The sequence below is a fragment of the Anopheles merus genome, chromosome 3R (genome assembly GCF_017562075.2).
Source record: "Anopheles merus strain MAF chromosome 3R, AmerM5.1, whole genome shotgun sequence".
In the NCBI taxonomy this organism is placed as follows: Eukaryota; Metazoa; Arthropoda; class Insecta; order Diptera; family Culicidae; genus Anopheles; species Anopheles merus.
In genome coordinates, this window is record NC_054084.1 from 45,768,682 (window position 1) to 45,790,211 (window position 21,530).

The following is a 21,530-nucleotide window of genomic DNA, read 5'->3' on the forward strand; positions in this document are numbered from 1 at the left end:
TAAGATAAATAGCTAGTTCGTATTGCAGGAGCAAAATGAAACCTCCTGCTGGTCGATCGAAGCCGAAGCTCTCACCAGCTGGTTAAAGACGTCGGAAAAGGGATGTGCAGCAATTGTCCGCCAAAACGGGACCTTGAGCAACGGGGCCCACCGTCATGTTACGGTTGTGGATGAGTGTTGATGATCAAACAAGTGTAGAACATATGATCCATTAGCAGCTTCTCGCTCATCGTTCCCAACATCGTGGCGTTCTATGCCGTAAGGGTACGCGAGATACGATAAGAAGATATTTAATTCACATGTTCGTGCGATCGGTACTGTCGTGTGTGAAAAAGGCGATTATGATGGTGTTCCACAGTGTCACACAGATACTCACTCATCTTCTCTTCCTCTTTCTCTCTTCGCTCTCTCCTATTTGTACTCGTACTCTCGACAAGAAGAGATTTCTGTAAGGGCAGAGATATATCTCAATTGTCGTGTGAGATGAGATCGTTACGCGATATCTGTTCAACGCGCAGTTTAGTTTCTTGCAGTCAGATGTTTCGCCGATCTCGAAACAGATCGTGTGCTAGTCAAGATCATCCCTACAGTTTGCTTAAAGCTTAACTGTTTAAAGCCATCCGGTTGGCTCTGGTGGAAACATAATTGATCCGCAAAGTGGTACGTTTCAAACAAAGAAGCATTTTTCCTAGCCCCGATCGAACTCGTTTTTTTTTCTTTTGGTAAAGTGATAAAGTTTAAGAATAAGGCAATACAGTTATGTGCAAAGTGCTAAGGGAGCAAAAAACTATACGTAATATTATTCCCCTTCCAGTGCAGGTTTGTTTGGTAATTCGGTCGGTTGCCGAAGAAAAGGACTATTTTTATCTCGATCTTCGTCGCCCTTGTCAGTTCGCCCGCTCATCAGCAGCACACGCGTTTGGACAGGTGTTAGTGTACGTGTAGTCAGCACACAACCCAAAAACATGTCCATTTGCGACACCTCCAATGCGGCGGCACTGACACTAAGCCTAACGGGACAGAAAAGGTGCTATTTTACATTGAAAGTAAATTCAAAGGCACAATTGTTTTTTTTTTGTCTTATCTCACCATATCAAGTAGACATAAAACGGGGACGGGGGGGTCTTCTTCAAAACTGAAGTTCTGCTACGAAGATTAGCTGCCGAGTGAGCTGTCGTGTGCGGGTATGTGTGAGTCTCGCTCTGTGCTAGTGTGTGAGTAAGTGAATCGAATTTTATTCGCGAGAGCCAACAAACAAACGAAATACACAAAACAACAGCGCATCCTTCCACCCAAGAAAACGGTGGCCTTTACAAGATCATGTTTTTTGCTGTTGTTGTTGCTCTTGCCCTGTACGCTTTGTTGTACGTAGGAGGGAGGGGGAGGTAATCGTTGAGGGTGAAGAAAAAGCTATGTTACATGGTGTGCGCCACACGATGTGCTAAAAATAATAATTCCGCATCCAAATAATCCACCCACCACCGACAACGCCCTGCACGTTGGGCGCCTCCATCCAACAAACGGCCCAAACGGTCTTTTAGTGGTCATAACGCGGGAAATCCAAATACAGTGGAAGAAAATCCGTGACAAACATCGTTCCACAATAAGCAGAGTGATAAATGCATCGTTTAATGCACTGTACGCCAGAAACGCTCTCGGAACGATCTGCACAAGCGAAAGCGGGGAGAGGATCGTTCTATTCCATAGGTCACTTTTGCGGAGAAGGACGTTCTGTTTTGGTGTAGTGTCCGTGGATAATGTGTGTAGAGTTCTTTTGGTTTGTTTTCAGTTTTTTTTTTAAAGAAAACGCGAGTGGTGGTGAGATCTATCTTTATCCCGCAAAAAATATAGCCACCAGCAACGGTACCAGCAAGCAGTTGTGGTGTGTTTGAGCCGATGTTTTCATGTTTTCTGTCGTTCGTGTCGCACTGTAAGGGCGTAATTCTAATTGTATGTGTTTTTATCCCTATTTTTACTCATCAAAACTTTGAAGCTAATAAATTTTAGCAATTTAGAGCCTTTCTCCGCCAAACCTAGATCGAAAGGATAATAAGTTTATTTAGTCTTACATAAGCGGTAATACGCATGTGAAATGTTTTCAAAACGATCGAGTGTCAGGTTTGCACATTAAATGAGGGTACTACAAAGAAAACAAAACGGATAAAAATATGTCACGATCCACAACGAGCGAAGCAACTATATTCTCTTCCTCTAAAAATACCATTTGGCAGTGAATTAACAACGGAAGGCCACGGCTCACCAACAGCACAGCAGAATGACCTATAAAACTAAACAGGACAACCAGCGTGTTGAAGGAGCGAAATTATGATTTTTTTATTACAATTCATTTGCGATCGCGATCGTTTTACACTCCCAACCAATCGTATTGTTTTGACAAGTTGTATCAATAATTACAATTTTTACGCATCTCTGTGTGTTTGTGTGTGTGTGTGTGTGTGTGTGTGTGTGTGTGTGTGTGTGTGTGTGTGTGTGTGTGTGTGTGTGTGTGTGTGTGTGTGTGTGTGTGGTGTGTGTGTGTGTGTGTGTGTGTGTGTGGTGTGTGTGTGTGTGTGTGTGTGTGTGTGTGTGTGTGTGTGTGTGTGTGTGTGTGTGTGTGTGTGTGTTTCTTCCTTCTCTATTCTCCAAAAGGTTTCACGGCAAAACGATTAGACAGTACAGAAGAGGAGGCAGACCCCGCCTCGAAAAACGCTCGAACACGATCACTCGCGATCGCCAAGCAGCGCGCGTACAAAGTAGAAGAAACAGCAACAACCAACCAACCCACAGCTAGAGAGAAAAGAAAACACACGAAAACAGAACTAAACATGGATAAACCGTCGCGACCTGTGCGAAATCGTAAGCGTAGTAGGTTCGTGGCGAATTCCTTGCGTGTGTGGCCATGTGTGTGTGTGTTTGTGTGTGATAATAAGCCGTGAGAGTGAGAAACATGTTACAAACCTCATACGTCGAGCAAAGGAAAGCTTCGTTATTTTCATCTTCACTAACACCTTACTTTTTTTAAAACAATACTCATAGATCCTAACCATCTTCTCTTGATACATCACCATCAAACGCCAGGAGTAGATAGACCCCTGCAACAGTTACTCGCATTTTCGTTTACTTTTAAATGATTTGCGTACGATCCTCTCTTTCGAGCACGTGACTGAAGAAAACAACCATTTGCGTAATACGGATTGAGAGCTTGCATGCGTTTACGTTTACCGAACCCCCACTGCGATACTAACAGAATGCTAAAGCTCATTACTTCTAATTGTAAAAACAAAGCTATATGCTCTTTTTACAATTTGTCACTCAAAAAGGATTCCCATTCTTAACGTTTGCAGAAAAGCATGGCCACCGGGCGATAGCCACCGTCCGGTAAAACGGCTATTTACACCGGAAATTAAGCGAATGCTCAAGGATTGGCTGGTGAGGCGCCGGGAAAACCCGTACCCCAACCGGGAGGAAAAAAAGCTGCTCGCCGTTGAGACGGGCTTGACGTACACGCAGATCTGCAACTGGTTTGCGAACTGGCGCCGAAAGCTCAAGAACTCTGGCAACGATCCGATCCGCAAGACGTGGGGCAATCTGATCAAGAATTACAACACCAACGCACGAGGCAACGTGGAGCAGTTCAGCATCTGCTCGAACGATAGCATTTGGGGCGAGAACGGGGAAGACTCGCAAGATTCGCGAACGTCTAGCTCGGGCGAACATCCTTACACCAATCGTCACAGGCATCATCATCACCACCGCTATCATCTTGGTCATCAACGGCAGGGTCAAAAGTATGAGAACAACGACAACCCTGGTAACCCGTTGCCCTATCACGTGTATGCCGAGGCAGGTGACTGTGTTGGCGATAATAACAATAGTGACTCGTATCGGAATAATAACCTAGACTGCAGACCATATACCGAGTACATGCGAGTTCCGGAGTATGGTCGTATTGAGGAATGTCCGAGCAACGAAGGCTTACGGGATAGCTATCCTCCGACCGCGTTTCGAATAGATCACTGCTATACTCCACGTAACTATGACACCGTCTTCGGGCTGCCAGAGGACACGCGATGCTACAAGGTATCTTACAGAAAAACGGTTTGAATCAATCCGCTGAAGCTAATTCACGCTCTTTTTCCCTACAGGTCACACAGTTCGACGGATCTTACGATCCAGAGAGTGGAACAAGGCTTGAACCCATCATTCTCACTGCCACATCTGCTCACTATGGCCGTTCGTTCACGTCGAAAGAAGCTCCCAATGGAGGCACCCTCTATCTGACGCCGTCCACCACCCTCTCTCCTGCAGCTGGCGCTCCCACAATCACCAGTGGAAGATCACGATCGAGCAAGTACAAGAGCAGCATTATGGAGAAGTACCTGCGCGATCTAGGCGAACTGGAAGCGTCCGATGAACCGGTGGATGAACCGACCACCATGATGCCGGTACTGATGGCTACCATACCGTTTCAGCAGAAACACTGTGTTCATGCCCACGGCCACGGACTGCAGCTACAGGCTCCAGCTGCGATCAGTTACGATACCGCCGTGTTACGCGGTCCGCCGTCACTAACGAAGTGGCTAGAAAGTGCCGCCAAGTTTACACCGTCCAAGCACAACTACATCGACTGGGAATGCTCTGGGTATGTTGTTTACGTTTGTAAGCCATTCCATAAAGCACGGCTAAGAGTAACAATATTTACCCCATGCCTCGTTACAGGAAACAATCGTCAACGAAGAGGCGGTTAGACTCTGGCGGAAACTATTACGCCATTACGGACAGTGGCAGTGATGGTGGTTGCAAATATGTTGCACCACTGTACAGAGAATCGATACAGCCAAACATTGGCAGTCTTGAGCACCAGAAGGATGAGCTCGATGCAGCGGAAGCACTGACGAAGCTTGCGAACAATTTTCGAACGAAATTTTCCGCCTAACTGAGCACGCTCGAATGTATGGCGGAAAGTATGATTCTGGTCAGCGCATTCCTTAAGTTATGCCAGCAGCTGTAGAAAATATGGTATGTGTTACAAAACAATAAAGAAGTGCTACTGCTTGCGAGCGGCGAACGAAATAGACTGACTCCTTACTCTTATTAGTAGTATACTATTGAAACACGATGCTACAGGACTGTAATGATCAATATTGTGAAAATGATGTCGTTTTCACCTTTCTTTCTCTTGCACATTGATCATTGCGTGTTTGGATTAACTCATAAAGACGTTTACTTCATCTCGTTCAACTAGTTACTTATTCAATCTAAATGCCTCGCCGTTCAACTGTCCACCTTTTCACCAGCTGGACTTGCTTCACTGAGTTTTGGATCGGTCTTCGAGTACGCATCCAACAGGTTTACCAACTGGCTCTGGTGACATTGCAGATCTCCCACGATCTTGCCACCGACACTGTCCAGCACGGCGGCAAACTGCGCACGAACCGTCGTAATGTCGGGCATGGTAGCGTAAGCCATGAACTCATTTTTGCTCAGCAGCCTTCCTTCCACAATACCGCCCATCAGTACTAGTTGGGGCGTCTTCTTGAGCACGCTCAGCACCTGTTTAATCTTTTGCACTTCCGGGCTGAAGATGATGGCGGTTTTCGCTTCAAACAGTGGCAATATCGCTTCAAACCGGGTGTCTGCAACCGCTTTTCGCATTATCGATTTACCGTACACCTTCACCGAGACGTTGTGCCGATGGAGCGCCACCTGAGCCTTGAACATATCCTCCTGCTTGATCGAATTCACGTGGACGAGTGCGACGAGGTTGCTGTGTTCGAACCAGTTCCGGGCCTCTCGCGCAATAATGGTCTCGTACGGATTGTCCAGCTTGCTTTTCATTTCCTTCGCTCGTTCGGCATCAATGCATGGTGCGTTAAAGTCTGGCTTTTTGTAGTACGGTTTTATCACCTCGAGCACACGAGCTCTTTCGTAATGCGGTGGCCGCGGTCGCTGGATGTTTATCTTTCCTCGGAACCGGCGAAACGTAAGCAACGGGTTGCGCAATTGTAATAGACCTGTAAAAGGGAATTCGTACAGTCGGACATTGTTTGGTAACATTTTTACTGCACTCCACCGTACGAAATTACCATTTATTATCAAATTCGACATTTTTCCGGCTGGTTTTTCACTGGTGCTGCAGAACAAAACAATGCAATATTTTGACCATATGCCGTATGACAGCTGTCAAACTTCGGCTGATCGGGGAAAATGGTTCAACTTCGTGCCCGACGAAAATCGGACGAAGATAAACTGACAATCTGGGGGCCGTGAAGAAAAGCAACAAATATCGCACAGCCTCTTGCAATCGTATAATCCAAAGCAGCAACCACAAAACACTCGAAAATGGTTCTTTGTATGTACTTTCTGAATAACAGTTGCCGATTTGGCTCCCGATGTAACAACGAGCACATCGACATTGGGTAAGGACATTGAGCATCGATCCTACAGCATTCCAGATTGTAGCAAGCATTTCTCTTGCAGGTCGATTGTAAAAAATGAAGTGGACGTGTCGCTGAAAGGCAACCAATGGCCACTGTCGTGTTTCGGACCGTTCAAGGAGCGAAACTGCATACCAAGCTTTATAGAAGATCTCAGCTTTGAAGAGATCCGGATGATGTATCTGGAGGCCAAAATGCAAAACAACATCCCAGCCCACCAGATGCAGCTGGCGCAGATGATCAATGACGCCAAAACAAAGATGCAATGTCTCACTACAATGAACAGAGACATTCTGAACACGTTGGTGGAAATTTACAACCAGCAGGAAAGCAGTGCCAAACCGGCAAACGCTCCATTAAACACGTTTGCATCGATTGGATCGGGTGGAAGTAATGCTCCGGCGTCCGGCATATTTGGCAGTGGCACTAGTAGCAATGCGTTCGGATCCGGATTCGGACCCAGCGCTGCCATCGGGGGTAGTAACACTGGCACTGCCAGCAGTATATTCGGCAGCGGTTCCATCACCGGCCAAGCGTCACAACCAGCTGGCAACATCTTTGGCTCAGCTGCTTCCACCACAAGCAACATATTTGCCAAACCTGCACAGCAACCTGCCACTGGAAATATCTTCGGCATGCCTCAACAACCGAACCCCGTCTTTGGTGGTCCTGCCGTGATGGGTGGAGGACTGTTTGGAAGCGTACAACAACAACAACAACAACCTGCCCAAAATGGGGCACCACTGTTTGGAGGTGTGACAACGGCCACGAACTCAGCCGCTGGTGGCAACCTCTTTGCCAGTGCCGCTACCAGTGCATTTGGGCAGCCTTCGGGTGCTAGTTCCGGGTTTGGGGGAGCTAGTATATTTGGCAACAATGCAGCATCCTCTACTCCCGCTCTTGGAGGGTTTGGAACGATGGCCGCACCCCAGCCACAGCAAAGCAGTGGTCTGTTTAATACCGTACCTTTCGGCAGCAGTGCCCCGTCGACTGCATCGTTTGGATCGTTTGGTTCAACGATGCAGGCTGCACCTTCAGCAAATGCACCCTCATCACAAAATCTGTTCCTGCCCACACCAGCGGCGAATCCGTTCGGCGCTTCTTTGGGTGGGAATGCTTTTGGTGCGCCGGCACAGGCTACGACAGTCCCACATTCAGCGACTATGTACAGCAGTATGGTTAACGTTACAGCGGAACATTTGGCTGCCTTTAAGGCCGATCAATTTCAACTCGGACGAATTCCTACTGTACCACCACCAAAAGAGCTGTGTCACTGAAAGGGTTAACTCCTGCAAAATATTATTGCCGTGTCACATACGGACCTTCCTATTGTTACGTGCTTTTTAATTTCCTCATCGAATATATTATACAAATGTAAAAATACATCTAATTCACAATTTTTTTTTTTCTATGTTAAAAGAGTTTACGTTTTCTCTGTTTCATGAAGTTTAAAAAATTGAACATCAAAAAGCCTATTATTTCGATGAACAGGCCTTTGTGCCTTTCTGTCAAATGATTCAACGTCACAAGTTTGATATTGTAGCACCTCCCATTCTAACGCTTAGCGAACACCCGTTCCCGATTATTCGTGTTTGCACCGAGCGACGACGGATAAGCGAGATTCCACTGTTATTCTTGCGTTCACATGGCAGCAGGGAGGCGCTGTGTCGTTCGCTCGCGTGAAGTTTGAACTAAAGTACAGCAAAAAGAGAAAACTTTCCAACTAGTGTGTTCCAGTGCATTCATTGAAGGTGAAAAGTGGTAAAATTTCCGTACCCCATTAGGCATCAAAAGCGTAGGAAACTTTATTTTTTTCTATATTATGATTGTACGTGGCGTGTGTGTATGTTTGTGTGTGCGTGAGCTAAAATTGTGGTACAGTTTTCTTTTTTTTGTGTATGGTGCTGGCATATCGCTTGGAACAATCCAGGGCCAGCGGAACCGCGCGTCTGTGTGTAGTGGAAAGAAGGAGAAACAGAGGCAACAATTTCAGGGCAACGTATTGAAGGTGTGCTGCTGCATGTTATACGTTACCACCAGCAACGTTGTTTTCTCCAGCAACCACTAGAAGCATTAAGCAAACAACCATGTCAATCTCAAGATAATGCTTTCCTGAAAAAAAAATATATTTTTGTGCTTGACTGATGCTCCGTAAAGCTGTAATGATGAATGCCGTCCAGTACAGAAGAAAAGAGAACAAGAATATGTGAAGAAGTATAGAAGAAATGTTGCCACTCATACATTGTAAATTTTTCGAGCAAATGTACATGGGTAAGAAAGAGAAGCATATACGTTCTTGTGCGCGTGTGTGTGTGCGTTTTAGAAAAAAAGGAAGCAATAGGAAGCTTGTAATAATGGGTAGAACCAGAGTATAAAAAAATGCTTTATAGAAGTGGTTTCTCCGTGCAATATATTTGAAGCGTTGGTAAGTTTTTTTTTCGATTCCTTCAATGCATTTTTTGTCAAACAATCTACAGCGACTGATAATGCGGCTTAGTAAAGGCTTAGTCCAGCAGTGCAAGCAATGGCGTGGCCGTTAAATTTATATGCGAATAACAGAAAACTTATATAATAAAAGTCTGCCGTCTACCGCACTGCAATTGCTATTGTAACAATATTTTCATGATTTTCACCCACATTGCAGTAATGTTGCATTGACATTTTCCAGTATTGAATGTTCTACTCTTGCTCTGAAGTTCATTTCCGCTTTCTAAAGGTTATTGTTACAATCAATTCATTCTTATTTGCACTATTTTTTGTGCTCGTGTTGTGAGTGTGTATGTGTGCGTCATTTGTTTCGAAAACTAACTTTAAATTCGGTTTTCTCTTCCCAGGATGACTCGATGACAACGGTTGCTTAGAAACTGGATAGCAAATGTGGTAGCTAAGGACCTGTATATACAAAGTAGATGTTACAAAATGTTTGAAACAGACTCGGATGCTATTGTTCCTGCTTTTCTATGAGTGCTGCTGTTAGCCAGCCATTTGCAATCCATTTCCTTCCAATCTCATTACTAATGTTAGTTTTTCTATGTATATGTGTGTTTGTGGTTACAGCAGATGTAATGTGTTCACTGTGCATAGAAGAATCATCCTAAGCAGTAGTGTGTGAATGTGTGATTGTTTCTTCTGGCTACACTCTACTACGGCTACGTATTAGCGGCAAGGGGCAGAGAGGAAGCAAGAGAGCTTCTCTTCGCTGCTATACTTGTGGTCGAAAAATACCTCGAACCAGCGAGAGTAAAAAGTGTCGTTTTTTAACCCTGTGGTGAAGAGCATAGAAGTGAAATTGCAAAGCCATCACCACCCGCAGGCAGGCAGCCAGCCAGCCAGGATCTTCGAAGCGAGTTCGAGCGAGAAGTAAAGAAAAGGTAATGAAAAGTGCGCAAATGAAGCGTGTGTGTCATCGACGGGCAGACGAGGGGTTTGTTTTTTAGGGTTTGTCTCTGTACAAAAGTGGTGTTTCGTTTCCTGATTATTCCTATCCTGTTGGTGGTGTGCGTTTTTTGAGAAAGAAAAGTCGATAAAAAAGGATAGGAGGAAGCCTTTTTTTCGCGGAAGGAAGTGCCGTGCAAAAAGGGCGTGTTGCTTATCCTTGGCGTAAGGGACGGGGCAGCTTATTAGCTCGGTGTCCCTCACATCACCTGGCGGCCGCATACAGCGCGAGGATTGGTGTGCGCTACGTGTGGAGGACGAGGAAGGAAAACGGAGCAAACGAAAGGGCGGACGGGGCCTAAGTTTTGGTGTCGCGGCGTTGTGATCGGTCGCGCGTTCGCTCTTTCGGTGTCGTTTGATTTGAGGGAAAATGCGAAGAAATTTTCCATCCGCGCTACTGAAGGGCAGCGGCCTTAGCAGGAAGCTCGGTATAATGATGATGTGCCCGTCGAAAGCATCATGAAAATCGCGTTCGGTCGCAATAAAGAAAGTGTCCAGGCTGTCGTCCGCGTTGTCGTTTGTCGGGTCGCGTGAAACACCCTTCTGCACGAACGCGCGGAGTGTCGCGCGGAATATAAGTATGCTTCTCTCTGACTCGTCCTCCACCACGGTGAAGTTGCCGGTGAAATTGTGTATCGGCATGGTAACAACCCACCAACCGTCGATGCGGCCGCCGCCTGCGTTAAAGGAGTGTGCGTCACTGTGTATGCAGCTCTGTGTTTAAGTTGTGTGTGCATGTATTCGTGTGAGTGTGTGTGTTTCCAGTGAGGGCATAGGGCGCGCCTGCTGTGTGGCATACTAAGTGCGCGAAATCGATTGAGCTGCATTTTTCATGTATTCACTTTGTTTTTTTTCTGTAATTTTTTCACTAAAAGGTTTTTGAGGGAGTGCAAAGTGAGTATAGTAGAGAGCGGTGGTGTGTATCCAGTAAGGGAAAAGGTAGTGCTGGTGCCTGGTGCGTATGCAATGCTCGAAATGCACTGTGTGCATTTTCTGCTCGTCCGCTGCAAAAGCGATGCAAGTATGTTGTGAAAGAGGAGCAGTAAAGCAGAAAAGGCTAAAGAAAGGCTGGCAACAGGAGCAGAACGAGTGTGTGGAGATCGTGAAGTTTTAGTGCGCATTTCCTCCTACCAACGCGTGCTTTGCGCGTAGTAAGTTGATCCTATGTGCGTGTGCGCGTGATCTACTTGTTACCATTCGTGGTAATGTGCTTGCTTGTGTGTGCGTGTGAGTGGTCTGCGCGTCCTAATGCATCGAGCGAGCTGCGAAAAGAATGGTGTGTCCCACGTGTTGTGCTTGGATGTGTAGTGACGCCAGCGGCGAGTTACTGGGGATGAGTTTTACTAGCAGTTGCAACAACAGGGAATACATCCTCTGCCTCGCAGGAGAAAGGATGCAGTGGGGACAGCGATGAAAGCAGAATGCGCCCCGCCGCGTACCATGTGCGCCGGAAAGCCTTGAACAAAAGCAAAAGGATCATCGACAGCATCGTCGGGTACCATCGCCGGGCACCGTTCAGATCGTCGGCTAAGAGACGTCGACGGCGCGAGTGCACTGTTGTAGGTGTATGCTTATTGCAGCACGCATACGCAACACCGTCTTTCAAAGGCCACCACTAAATTTCTAATTGTTGAAAAACTTCAGTCTGTTGCAGAAGAGAAGAGCACGAGTAAAGGATTAAGCTCACATTCCGTTCTGATTGCTAAGTGCGCGACGACGACGACACGAGCTTTTTGTGCGTGTGGTGTGTTTGATGTGTGTGTGTGTGTTACATGGCTGAAGAGCGGTTTTTATTGAATTGAGATAGCTAAACCGCGCGCAACCAAGAACGCGAAATTCCTTCTCCCAGATACCTCCAATCTCCGTACCCCCCATATGAAGCTATCGCAAGCAGCTTACGATCCTAAACAACCAAGCAATAATTTCACTCTTCGTGATATCGCCATAGTAACATCTCTCGATCTAAGCTAAGATCTTAAAAATCCTCCCATTCATCCATCCCCATCCCCCCACACATTTGGCGGTGGTTTGCACTTGGAGAAGGAAACATAATCTTCCTTTGTGTGTGCGTTCAGATTTGTTCAGTGTAACGCGATAACGATCACAGAAAGGGCACGCTCGCACAAAGAGAAAGAGGAGTCATTAGTGTGTGTGCGCGCATTTGTATGTGTGCGTGTGTCCCTGTCTGCTTCCTTCCGCGTTGATCTTACTCGTTGAAGCCAAGATCCGCCTCCATGAAGCATCAGAGGCTAGAAAATGGTACGCGAGACTCGACATCTTTGGGTTGGAAATTTGCCCGAAACGGTACGAGAGGACAAGCTAAGGGATCATTTTAAAAGGTAAGCATTTTGTTCATGGTGTACCTAATACTTAATGTTAAGGTCATTTATCATTTCCCTGCAATAAATGTGTCATTTCTCCTAGCTCGCTAGCTCAGCTTATGTAAGAATTAACTTCCTTCTTATTTGCCTAGGTACCTAGGCAGACGCTCAGAATAAAGTTGTGTATGGGTTTTCGAAAAGGCAATTGTGCAGCTGCCGTCCATCCTGCCAGACATGTTTTAGTCACAGGAAGGATGTATGGGATGTACTTATCTCACCCGTTATCCTACCCACCGATGGTACTCTGAGTATAGAAACATATTGAAGGATAGTCAAATTATGGACTATGGTTGCCCTTATGAATTTGAGCAATTCAAGAAGCACACATAATGTACCAGAAAGGGTGAAGTAAGCGAAGAGAAACTACAAGAGCACTTACGAGATTGATGGTCTGACGTGTACAGTGACACACTGGTATATTGGTTCAGAGGCCAGAATCGCGTTAAATAATGTAACATTGCAAATGGAACAACTTATTAAAACATATACCGTCGAACTCATGGTGGCCTCCCCGTATTTTATTATATCTTAGCACATTATTTGCTCCTAGTATTAAGAATTGTTTGTGTATCGTCAGTACCAATTCATCGCATTTTACTGGCATTCTATATGTCCCCACCATGGTTGGGATTGCAGTAAAAGGGCACACACAGGCACAATAATGTCGTGTAAAACGAATGATGCCAATAAATGCACTCCGACTGAGAGCAAATGATATGCCGGGCATAGGCAGCGAGCACATAATGACAGAGAAGAGATATGCCAGTTTCTCCAGGATGCAATTCATCTGTAAAATCCATCCCAATAAAGAAGAACGTCGAGCATACATCAATAAACATAAAATCCCCAATGCATTTGTTCCCGCCATATTATTGCCCTTGACTGTGCTGCTGTTGCTGCTGTGGCTGATTGCTAAGGATGGAAGCATTCTTCTCGTTGGAGAAAATTGCACTGGATAATACACTCGTAGGTTTGCACATTTCCACTCCTCCCCACACACTAACACGGACGGAACAGTAGAAGCCATATCTGTTCCGATGATCAATAAAATATTCGATTTATTGCATCATTTATCATCCCCAATCGTGTTCTATTCGTGGACGACGTTTATCGCACACTATTCATGTAAAATTTTGTTCGATAAAAGTAATTTGCGTAAGAAAAGCTTGTCCACTGTTTCTGCTCTGTGTTAAACAAGACCACATTTAAAAAACCAAACCTGCCAAATATGACACATCGATTAGAGAACGCCATTTATGTTTATCGTACCGTTTTTTGCGATTCAAGAGGCTTTTCACAATTTCACAATGTGTGGAAATGAAATCTTCTCCAGGGAGATTCTTTCCTCGACCAATGGCATACGAATGTTGTAGCGTATGAATACTATGAAAAAGAGAGCATTAAAATGGCGAATTATGCTTGATTCGCGTAGCATGATTGAAATTTTCAAAGTGTGTGGAATTATGCTAAATTCATTATTTTAATACAATTATTGAAGTGTCCAGAAACACAATTTTTGGACTACGAATGAAATTATTTTCATTAAGCCATTCGAACTCCACCCAACCAGAGGTCAGTTTAAACACGTAGTAACTTGTCAATATTTCTTTCAAAGAAACTTCTCCAAACAGCATAAACGTATCCCTCCTGGCTCTAGAGCCGGGGAATGGCTGCCAACTTTTGTAGTACTGTAACTATCCTTGTGTTTTGGTTTTGTAGCTCCTGACCGTGTGATATAGGGTGCGTTCTTGCCAAAGCATTGTGCGAAAGAATATTGAAATTATACAATTTTACTAATTTTGGAGCTGAAAATCGATAAATAATTGAATGAAGGGAGAAGAGGAAAAAAGCACACACGTAATAGCCATGGACCGATGTTTTCCGTAGGGTTAGTACATTTTATTTGTATCTCACTATCTCTCGACTCTCGTCCGTTCGGGGTGACTGCTCTCCTGCTTTCCCGCACGCTCTTTGTACATCTCACTCTTTCACGCGCGCGCACAATCTCACGCGGCAGAGCCAAGTCATCGCCTCGCTTTGGATCGTTTGGCACACAGCGCGCTGCACAACCACCACCACCACCACCGGCCGTATCAAGCTGCTGGGTGTTGGTGTGCGTGAAAGCAGCGTTTTGAAAATTGTACTACAGGGGGGGAACCTTTTCGAAATGCACGCGCCGAAGCGAGATGGGGCTCTTTGGCTGTGTGCCAGAATGAAAGCAAGATAGATGAGACCACTCTGCTGTACACACACGCACACATTCGCACAGCTGTATTATTACACATGGGTTCACACAGAGAGGCGTACGGACGACACCATCCAAGCCTGTTTTTTGTTCGTCTTCATTCTGCGTCACTGGTTGTATTCTTCGCCGTGCTATTCCGTTCATGTAGGGCTTCGAGTGTTTTTCCACAGATGCCCTACCCCCCTTGATGTACAGTTGTGTGTTGGTGTGTGTGTGAGAGAGAGAGAGAGAGAGAGAGAGGGCTTACACGTTCGCTTAGGCAGAGCGAGAGCGCCCAGATAAGATAGCAGCAGAAGAAGCAAAAGACTAGCCAGCCAGCCAGCAGCAGTAAACGATGAGAAGCGCCTCAAAAGCAGTGGCTGTGGCTGGAATCAGGAATGAAACGAAAAGCCTGGAATAAAAACAGGGAACGTCGACAAGGGCTTTTGTGACATGAAATAATCGAACAGCTAGGCCAGCACGGCACGGAAAATGGGGGAAAATAATGGGAACAAAAAGAGTCCCCGGAATGCCTAGAGCAGCGCTTTGCGCGGAACTGTTTCGTGTCGCGTACTCTGCATGAGCAGCACAAACGACGATGTTGCCTGTGCGAGAGTAGCGAGTATTAACAATGGGAAAGCGCCATTGCAGAATTTTTCCAATTCGTGTGGGGTTTTGAAATGTTCGTTTCCTTCTTTCAGGTGGATTTAGGGTCTTGTTGGGTCTCTTTCTATCAAACGGGAGGGAAATCAAAACCGTGCACTAGTTCCACAATACGTCCGCCGACCGACTAGCCTGATGGGAATGTTTGCAACGAGAGTAGTTTGTTGTGTGAAGAATAATGAACCATTTCGCCTATCCATTGTTCCTTGTGCTGGGAACGTATACTATCCGAATGTTTTATGGAGGATTAAAAAAAAGAGTAGCTAAACAACAACGAACAGAAGTGGCTGTTTTTTAAAGCTTAAGATCATTATTTTTTATTTATCAAAACTTGATCTGTTCTGTAATCGGTACAGCTAAATTTCATATGTTCTTTTTACTGAGTTTACTGAATAGTAATTCCACTCAAAAGTCACACAAAATGCCCCTTTGCTACTCGTACCAAAGCCCTGTGTCGTTCCCAAAAGGCACCAGCATTGACAGTACACAGCAGGAAACACTGTGTGCTCGATTGTTAAAGCGGGACAGAATAATCTACGTAAAAAGCTTCCCCTCTCTTTTACTCTTACTCAGGGTTGAGAACATTTTGCGCGATACATTCTCGCATTCTGAAGGGTTTCTTCTACATTATTATGACGATACGCCCTTTCTCTCTCCCTCTCTCTTTCATGCTTTCTGTCTTTTTATGAGGAGCTTCTTTTCATTCCTGCCGTTATTATTCATCCGGTCCGGTAGTTTTCGCATTTCTTATGCTGGGTTTTGGTTTACGTCCCCATGCAGATACACAAACACATATACACGCGCACTACGTCCCCTAGGGTAGTGCTGCGGACATAAACGCGCGTCTCGCTGAACTTCTCTTCTTACCCGGCAGAAAACGTAATCCCCAGGTTCCTTCTAGCGACTCATTCTAGCAAACGGGCGCGTTGTCGTCGTACTATCTCATTCCCACTCACGCTGTGCACCTGTTAATGCGAGTATTGCTCGTTTTGGCTTCCCGTTTTGGTAAGGACCGAACAGAACGAGACTGGCCCTTCTTTGCCTCGATGGAGCAATAATTTGGAAGAGTCACACCGAGAAAACAGCCGTCTTGTCGTGGATAGTGCCTCAGTGTCTGCACATGATTGAATGTACGCTGAAAATGGGAAGCTAATGCTTAGAAGTTTACAAACTAGTAACGAAATATTGTTGTTTAGAGGAAAAAAAATATAGGAAAAGGTAACTTTTTTGAGTATGACCTCAATGCTAGTTATGGTCGTAGTTAATATTTCACCAATTACACGACATAAGTTGATTCAACTGGTCTACTACGTCTGTATACTGTTCTAACACGTTTTATGATACTGATGAGACTATTTAAAAGATGATATGCGCGCTTTGTTCTACAAAAATAGACTGGCCTAGTACTGAGAGAACCTGTGAAACCAGTAAAAGTTACTAAAAAAGCAAACATTGCAGTTGTGAAACATCCAATAAAGAAGACTTCCAAGCTGGAGAATATGCGCACATGCATAAGGGCATGGGAATAAAACACGTGAGGAGAAGAAACCAGTCAAGAACAATAAGAGCTAGTAACAGAAATGTATGACGTTCGCATATCAATTACATTTGTGGGCCTGTGGACCGCTTCTGAAAGTTTATTTTTCCTATGATGTGGTTATAATACTTAAATACAATTTGGAGTACATTTTCAGGAAAGAAAACAACGTTTTTGCTTTATTCATGATCGGCATATTCTCAGAAACTTCTTATAGTGCGACGTTGAGCTTAGACATGGGCGTTCAATGCAGTGTGTCCTCTCTGGCTGCTTTGTTTTATTTGGGCTTGGTTGGACGTTCCATTGAGCGGTTAGTATGACCGGGCAGAGAGTACTTTGGGAATATATCAAATATCTCCTGTGCTTGAGAAAGGATCGATCGTCACCACCACCACCACCACTGTACCAGGAGGTAATAAGATATGACACGCAGACTCGTTTGTTGTTTATGAAGTCGCAGTTCCAAAAAGCAAAGAAACGACCCTTCGAACGCGAACCTCAGCACCACCAGCGTGGTGCTCTGCCTGTGAAAGCGGACACACTCGTGGAGCTTGTCGAATGGTTTCCATACAAAAGTCCAATACTTGATTTCTTTACATACCACCTCCTGCTGGAGATTGTTTCTTATTTTTGTTTCTCACAATGGCAATGGAAACTTTGTACATTGGTGTGTGTGTGTGTGTGTGTGTGAAGATGAAGACTCAAAAACGTATTGTAGAGTGTTGTTTTTTTTTCTTAATTTTGTCCTCGATTGAGTTGTTTTTGTGTTTTACGCTGTTTGGTTGGATGCTGGTTATGGGTAGAAATCCGGTTGTAGCGATATGGTTCAACAGACCTGAGGAAAGTTGAAAAAGGAAGAAGATGATGAACACAGAACACCAACCCCTTCCTTCAAGCGGTTCGGTTCAGTGTGGTACTGCCAGGGGTATGTTGTTTTTGTACAAGTCTTCCCCAGCAGAGCGCCGAATATGGCGGATTTTTTTTCTGTTTGCGGTAGAGTAAATGCGATGGACTGATGATTTGTGTCAGTCAAAGTAAATAGAATGGAAGAGAGAAAATGTAATCTTCACCGCTACCGCACCAGCAGATTGTGTGTGTATGTGCGTTTGTACGTATACCTTCCCGGATGCGCTTCGTCATGCGTTTTGCCTGCTAGAGCGCTCGCACCACATCACTCCGTCTGTTGGCAGCACCACACACATACGGCGTATAATGCCGTTGTGCCATCCGTCCCTTTTTCGCTACCATCATGGCTCTGTTGCGGGGATTTTTCTCTTACTTAGAAAAGACGATTTGCCTCGCGCACAGTATATGTGTGTGTATGTATGTGCGCTCGAAGTTGTAATGCATTACAGCTCCAAAGCCCCCCCAATCATCGGAGCGAGAAAACCCATTCCGTTTCGAAGGACCAAATTCAACCCACGGTGTAAGTCCCGGCCGTCGGAGAAGCCAACGGCAGCCAACACTATCTGCGTCATAATGTGAGGCAAAGCACTTTTGCTGGGTCGTGGACGACGACGACGGTGTTGCCGGCTGATGGAAGGATGATGGCGATGTTGATCGAGAAGCAAACGGGAGCGAGTGAGAGCGAACTATGTGCTCGGTCGGCTCTTTCCTTCCTGTGGCGCTACTTTTTCGCGCTATGCAGTGTGCTGAAGCGTCAAAACAATGTGCATTTGAGAGGGGGAAATGAAGGAGAGAGCGAGTAGGCCAAACATCGGTCGGTTTCTTTTTGACGTGCAGTGAGGCACGCAGTCGGTTTGGGTTTGGTTTCACAAGAGAGAGAGAGAGAGAAAGAGAGAAAGAAAGAGGGGGATAGGAAAGGAGTTTGGCTTGTGCAAAGTGTGTGCCTTGTGTTTTTGGCCCGTTTCCCTTTGCCAAGAGCGAGAGCGAGATAGCGGCAAGAGAGTAGCGCACGATCGGCAAAATGGGGTAGGATGGAATGGGAAAAAACGCTGTACGTGGACCGATGTTTACCGTAGGGTTAGTATATTGATTTTAATTGGACGCTTGTCAAAACTGGCAGAGCGAGCGGGATGGAAAACGCTGTTTCGTGTGTAGCGCTTGCGCAGCGACGGCCTGTAAGCGCGTGAGAGCGACCGAAAGGATTTGACCGAGATGTATAACTGTGTTGTATACAGTCGATGGATGGAACGATATACACACGTTGTGTGTGCGCTGAGTTGATATGGTTTTGGTCCACGGCTGCCTCCAGGGCAAACCGTGCAGCAGTAGTAGCAGTGTGCTGTGGTGCTGCTGCTGCTGCGTGTGCTCTCTTGCGTACCGTGACTCGCACGCCGGAGAGACAGTCGGCAACGCCGTCACGTCATCCCTGGGATTTTATCGGTGTGTTCACCCTCCGTTTGCTTTGCTTTGAATCGACCACAGTCGCTAAAGCAAAAGGGAGAAGGAAGAAAAAACACCGGGCGAGCGAATGAAATGCCGAATCATGGTGCTCTTCGTCCGTTGGCTTCTTTTGCCATCATCACCAACCAGCACGCCCTGTATGTGTGTGTATATGGATGTGTTTATGTAGATGTGTGTGTTTGGTGTTTTTAACTTACAACCACTAGCGCACATATTCTTGCTTACTTCATTGTATGAGGCAACACACATTTGAGGCAATCGATGTCGACGCACCGACCTGAAGAGCACAGCGCAGCCACTGCTTGGTCACTGGTGTGTTTGTGTGTGTATACGTGTAAAAAGGCTAGACGAGACGTGTAGGAACGAAGAGAGCTATAGAGGCCGCAGAGGAAAGACGTTTCATCTTTTTAAGAGCGTCGTTTTCCTTTTCTTTTTATTATTCCTCTGTTTTTAGATTGGGACGGAAGGTCTCTCTTGTATTTGTATCCCTTTGCACGGTCCTTCTTCCCTTCCTTTCACGTTTGTCTTATGAACGCCCTTCAACCGTCATCGTCGATGATGAGACACGCACAATGCGCAGCACACAACATCGCATCTAGTAGAAGAGAAGCCGTATGCTAGAAGAGCGTCAAGCGTTTCATTCTTCCCTGCTCTGTCCAACGCTGTTGTTGCCATGTATGTATTTCGTAAGGAAGTAGTTTTTTTCGACTTCTTTAACCGAGACCAATCGATACGAAATACCGCACGGAACTACGAATACACACTGCCTACCCCCCTGGTCGAAATGGGCCTGGGCTAAGTAATCTTAGGTAAAGAGGTATAAGAGAAGTGTGTATGGGTTGGAAGAGGCGCGTATGTGCGATGTGTCGTAATTTTCCATATCGTACCATCCGATCCAATTCGTCGATAGTTGGTCTTCCATTTGTTGTAATTTAAGAATCGACTGTGTGGCTAGTATCAAGGGTGAGAACAAGAAAACTGCACCACCAGGACTTACACCCTGGGATTGAAGATTCGCTACACGAGTTGTGGTTACATATATGCTGCTTGGGTGTGGATCGCTGACGTCTGCAAGCAAAAATGTAAATGTTGGTATTCTGCTGCGCTCTTATAGCCTGGTACAACATTAGTATGAGAGATACAGGGTTCAGTACATTAACGTCTTAAAATTGCGTAGAGACATTCGATTAAATTGCGTCTTCCACTTGGTAGTATTGATGAGCAGCTGGTTATGTTTTATAGAAGACATCGTCATCGAAACTTACGAATATAATTTAGAGAATATTCTCGTTGTTTTTATAATTATTTTCGTGGCTCGATCTTCAGGATCAATAACGCACGTTGTTGTCTAATACAGGACGTTGTTATCAACTAGTCTAAGGTGCGCATTATTTAATGAAAGAGGATACTAATGTTGTAGTTTTCTGCTTAGATATAGATGTAGCAGGATCGAAGGAAAGGAACAACTATGGCATTGGTTTGACATTGAATTTGATGTCACATGCGTATGATGTTTGGATAATTTAGCTACCTAGGATTAACAACACTATCCAACACACCTTATAAAACTGTAAAATTTGGGTACGGGTTTTCTGTCTATTTTTTAGACGTTATCTGTACTATCTTTGGCAACATGAACATGAAAAATGCCTAAATATCATATGTACCTAGCATCACCGAGGCAATAGTTAAAGAGCAATTTCTAGTTTCAAAACTTTTTCAACAAATTTGCGGATTTCATTGTTTTATTCATCTTTTTTCTGTAAAAAATGTTCAGTTTAAGTCCCAACAAATCATATACATTCTGATAATACGAGTGAAAATGAAGAAACATAAAATGTAAAGATAAAACAAACAGTTCATTTTTATTGATCATGAAACATCATAACCACAACTAAGGTATTTTTCGTTTAAAGACCAAAAAATGAATGTAATGGTTGTTTGGAAGAGATTAGTTCGATTTATTTTCTTCATATACTAAGCCTTGATAGTTTACGCTAGTGGTGGATCGTAGACGTCACGCTGATCGTACTACGTTTACCTAGTTAATTGCTTTATTAGGTCAAAGCAGTAACTAGTTCGATCACCAACTGGTTTCTTGGGCTGCGAACCGTGCGTTTTTACTTCCTCGACGCGTCTAAAAAGGCGCCACTTGTCCATTCCAGTCCGCCTACACTATTACCATGGTTTGTTTTTGCCACGGAAACCCGTCGAATGACTGTACCCTGCGACTAAAATAAAATCTCCGTCAGTTTTATTCATTAGAAAATTTCTATGTTATAGAAAACAAATTGTATGCTATAGTTTTGGTTTTATTAATATTAGTATGACAATTAAAACCTAAAACTATACTAATAATCATATGAAACCAGCATATGCACAAAAAGCAGGTGAGTGAAACATGTTTTGTGCGCTATTTGTAGGCTTCGTCGCAGTGTGACGCATTTAAATTTCATGCTCGACTGAGTGACACTTTGGTTTGGTGG

The 21,530-nt window shown here is 44.9% G+C and overlaps 4 protein-coding genes across 16 annotated transcripts in view; 3 read left to right on the forward strand and 1 right to left on the reverse strand.

The window, feature by feature from the left end:
* Positions 1-493: 493 nt before the first annotated feature.
* Positions 494-5,073, forward strand: LOC121597984. Of its 2 annotated transcripts, XM_041924388.1 has the most exons (6): positions 494-660; positions 1,790-1,930; positions 2,650-2,869; positions 3,345-4,080; positions 4,146-4,642; positions 4,720-5,073. In XM_041924388.1, the coding sequence occupies exons 2-6, from the start codon at positions 1,897-1,899 to the stop codon at positions 4,934-4,936; spliced, it is 1,704 nt and encodes a 567-aa protein (XP_041780322.1). In that variant the 5' UTR covers positions 494-660; positions 1,790-1,896; the 3' UTR covers positions 4,937-5,073. The 2 variants fall into 2 exon arrangements, with proteins under 2 accessions (XP_041780322.1, XP_041780323.1); XM_041924389.1 differs by lacking the exon at positions 1,790-1,930.
* A 133-nt stretch (positions 5,074-5,206) lies between these two features.
* On the reverse strand, positions 5,207-6,198 carry LOC121597989 (39S ribosomal protein L10, mitochondrial). The gene is made up of 2 exons (XM_041924393.1): positions 6,087-6,198; positions 5,207-6,014 (listed from the first exon to the last, which is right to left on the reverse strand). The coding sequence occupies exons 1-2, from the start codon at positions 6,106-6,108 to the stop codon at positions 5,275-5,277; spliced, it is 762 nt and encodes a 253-aa protein (XP_041780327.1). The 5' UTR covers positions 6,109-6,198; the 3' UTR covers positions 5,207-5,274.
* Positions 6,199-6,231: 33 nt separating this feature from the next.
* On the forward strand, positions 6,232-7,826 carry LOC121597985 (nucleoporin AMO1-like). Its single transcript, XM_041924390.1, has 2 exons — positions 6,232-6,419; positions 6,481-7,826. Exons 1-2 carry the CDS (start codon positions 6,343-6,345, stop codon positions 7,712-7,714), a joined length of 1,311 nt encoding a protein of 436 aa, XP_041780324.1. The 5' UTR covers positions 6,232-6,342; the 3' UTR covers positions 7,715-7,826.
* Positions 7,827-8,046: 220 nt separating this feature from the next.
* Positions 8,047-21,530, forward strand: part of LOC121597982 (protein split ends-like) — a 69,856-nt gene continuing 56,372 nt past the window's right edge. For 3 of the 12 annotated variants that reach the window (XM_041924385.1, XM_041924386.1, XM_041924387.1), the window contains exons 1-4: positions 8,319-8,862; positions 9,272-9,317; positions 9,495-9,808; positions 10,748-12,211. In XM_041924385.1, coding sequence (XP_041780319.1) covers positions 12,129-12,211 — 83 coding nt within the window. In that variant the 5' untranslated portion in view covers positions 8,319-8,862; positions 9,272-9,317; positions 9,495-9,808; positions 10,748-12,128. Of the gene's footprint in view, positions 8,233-8,264; positions 8,863-9,271; positions 9,318-9,494; positions 9,809-10,747; positions 12,212-21,530 lie in introns of those variants that run through there. The other 9 variants (XM_041924384.1, XM_041924378.1, XM_041924382.1 and 6 more) reach the window with 9 other exon arrangements.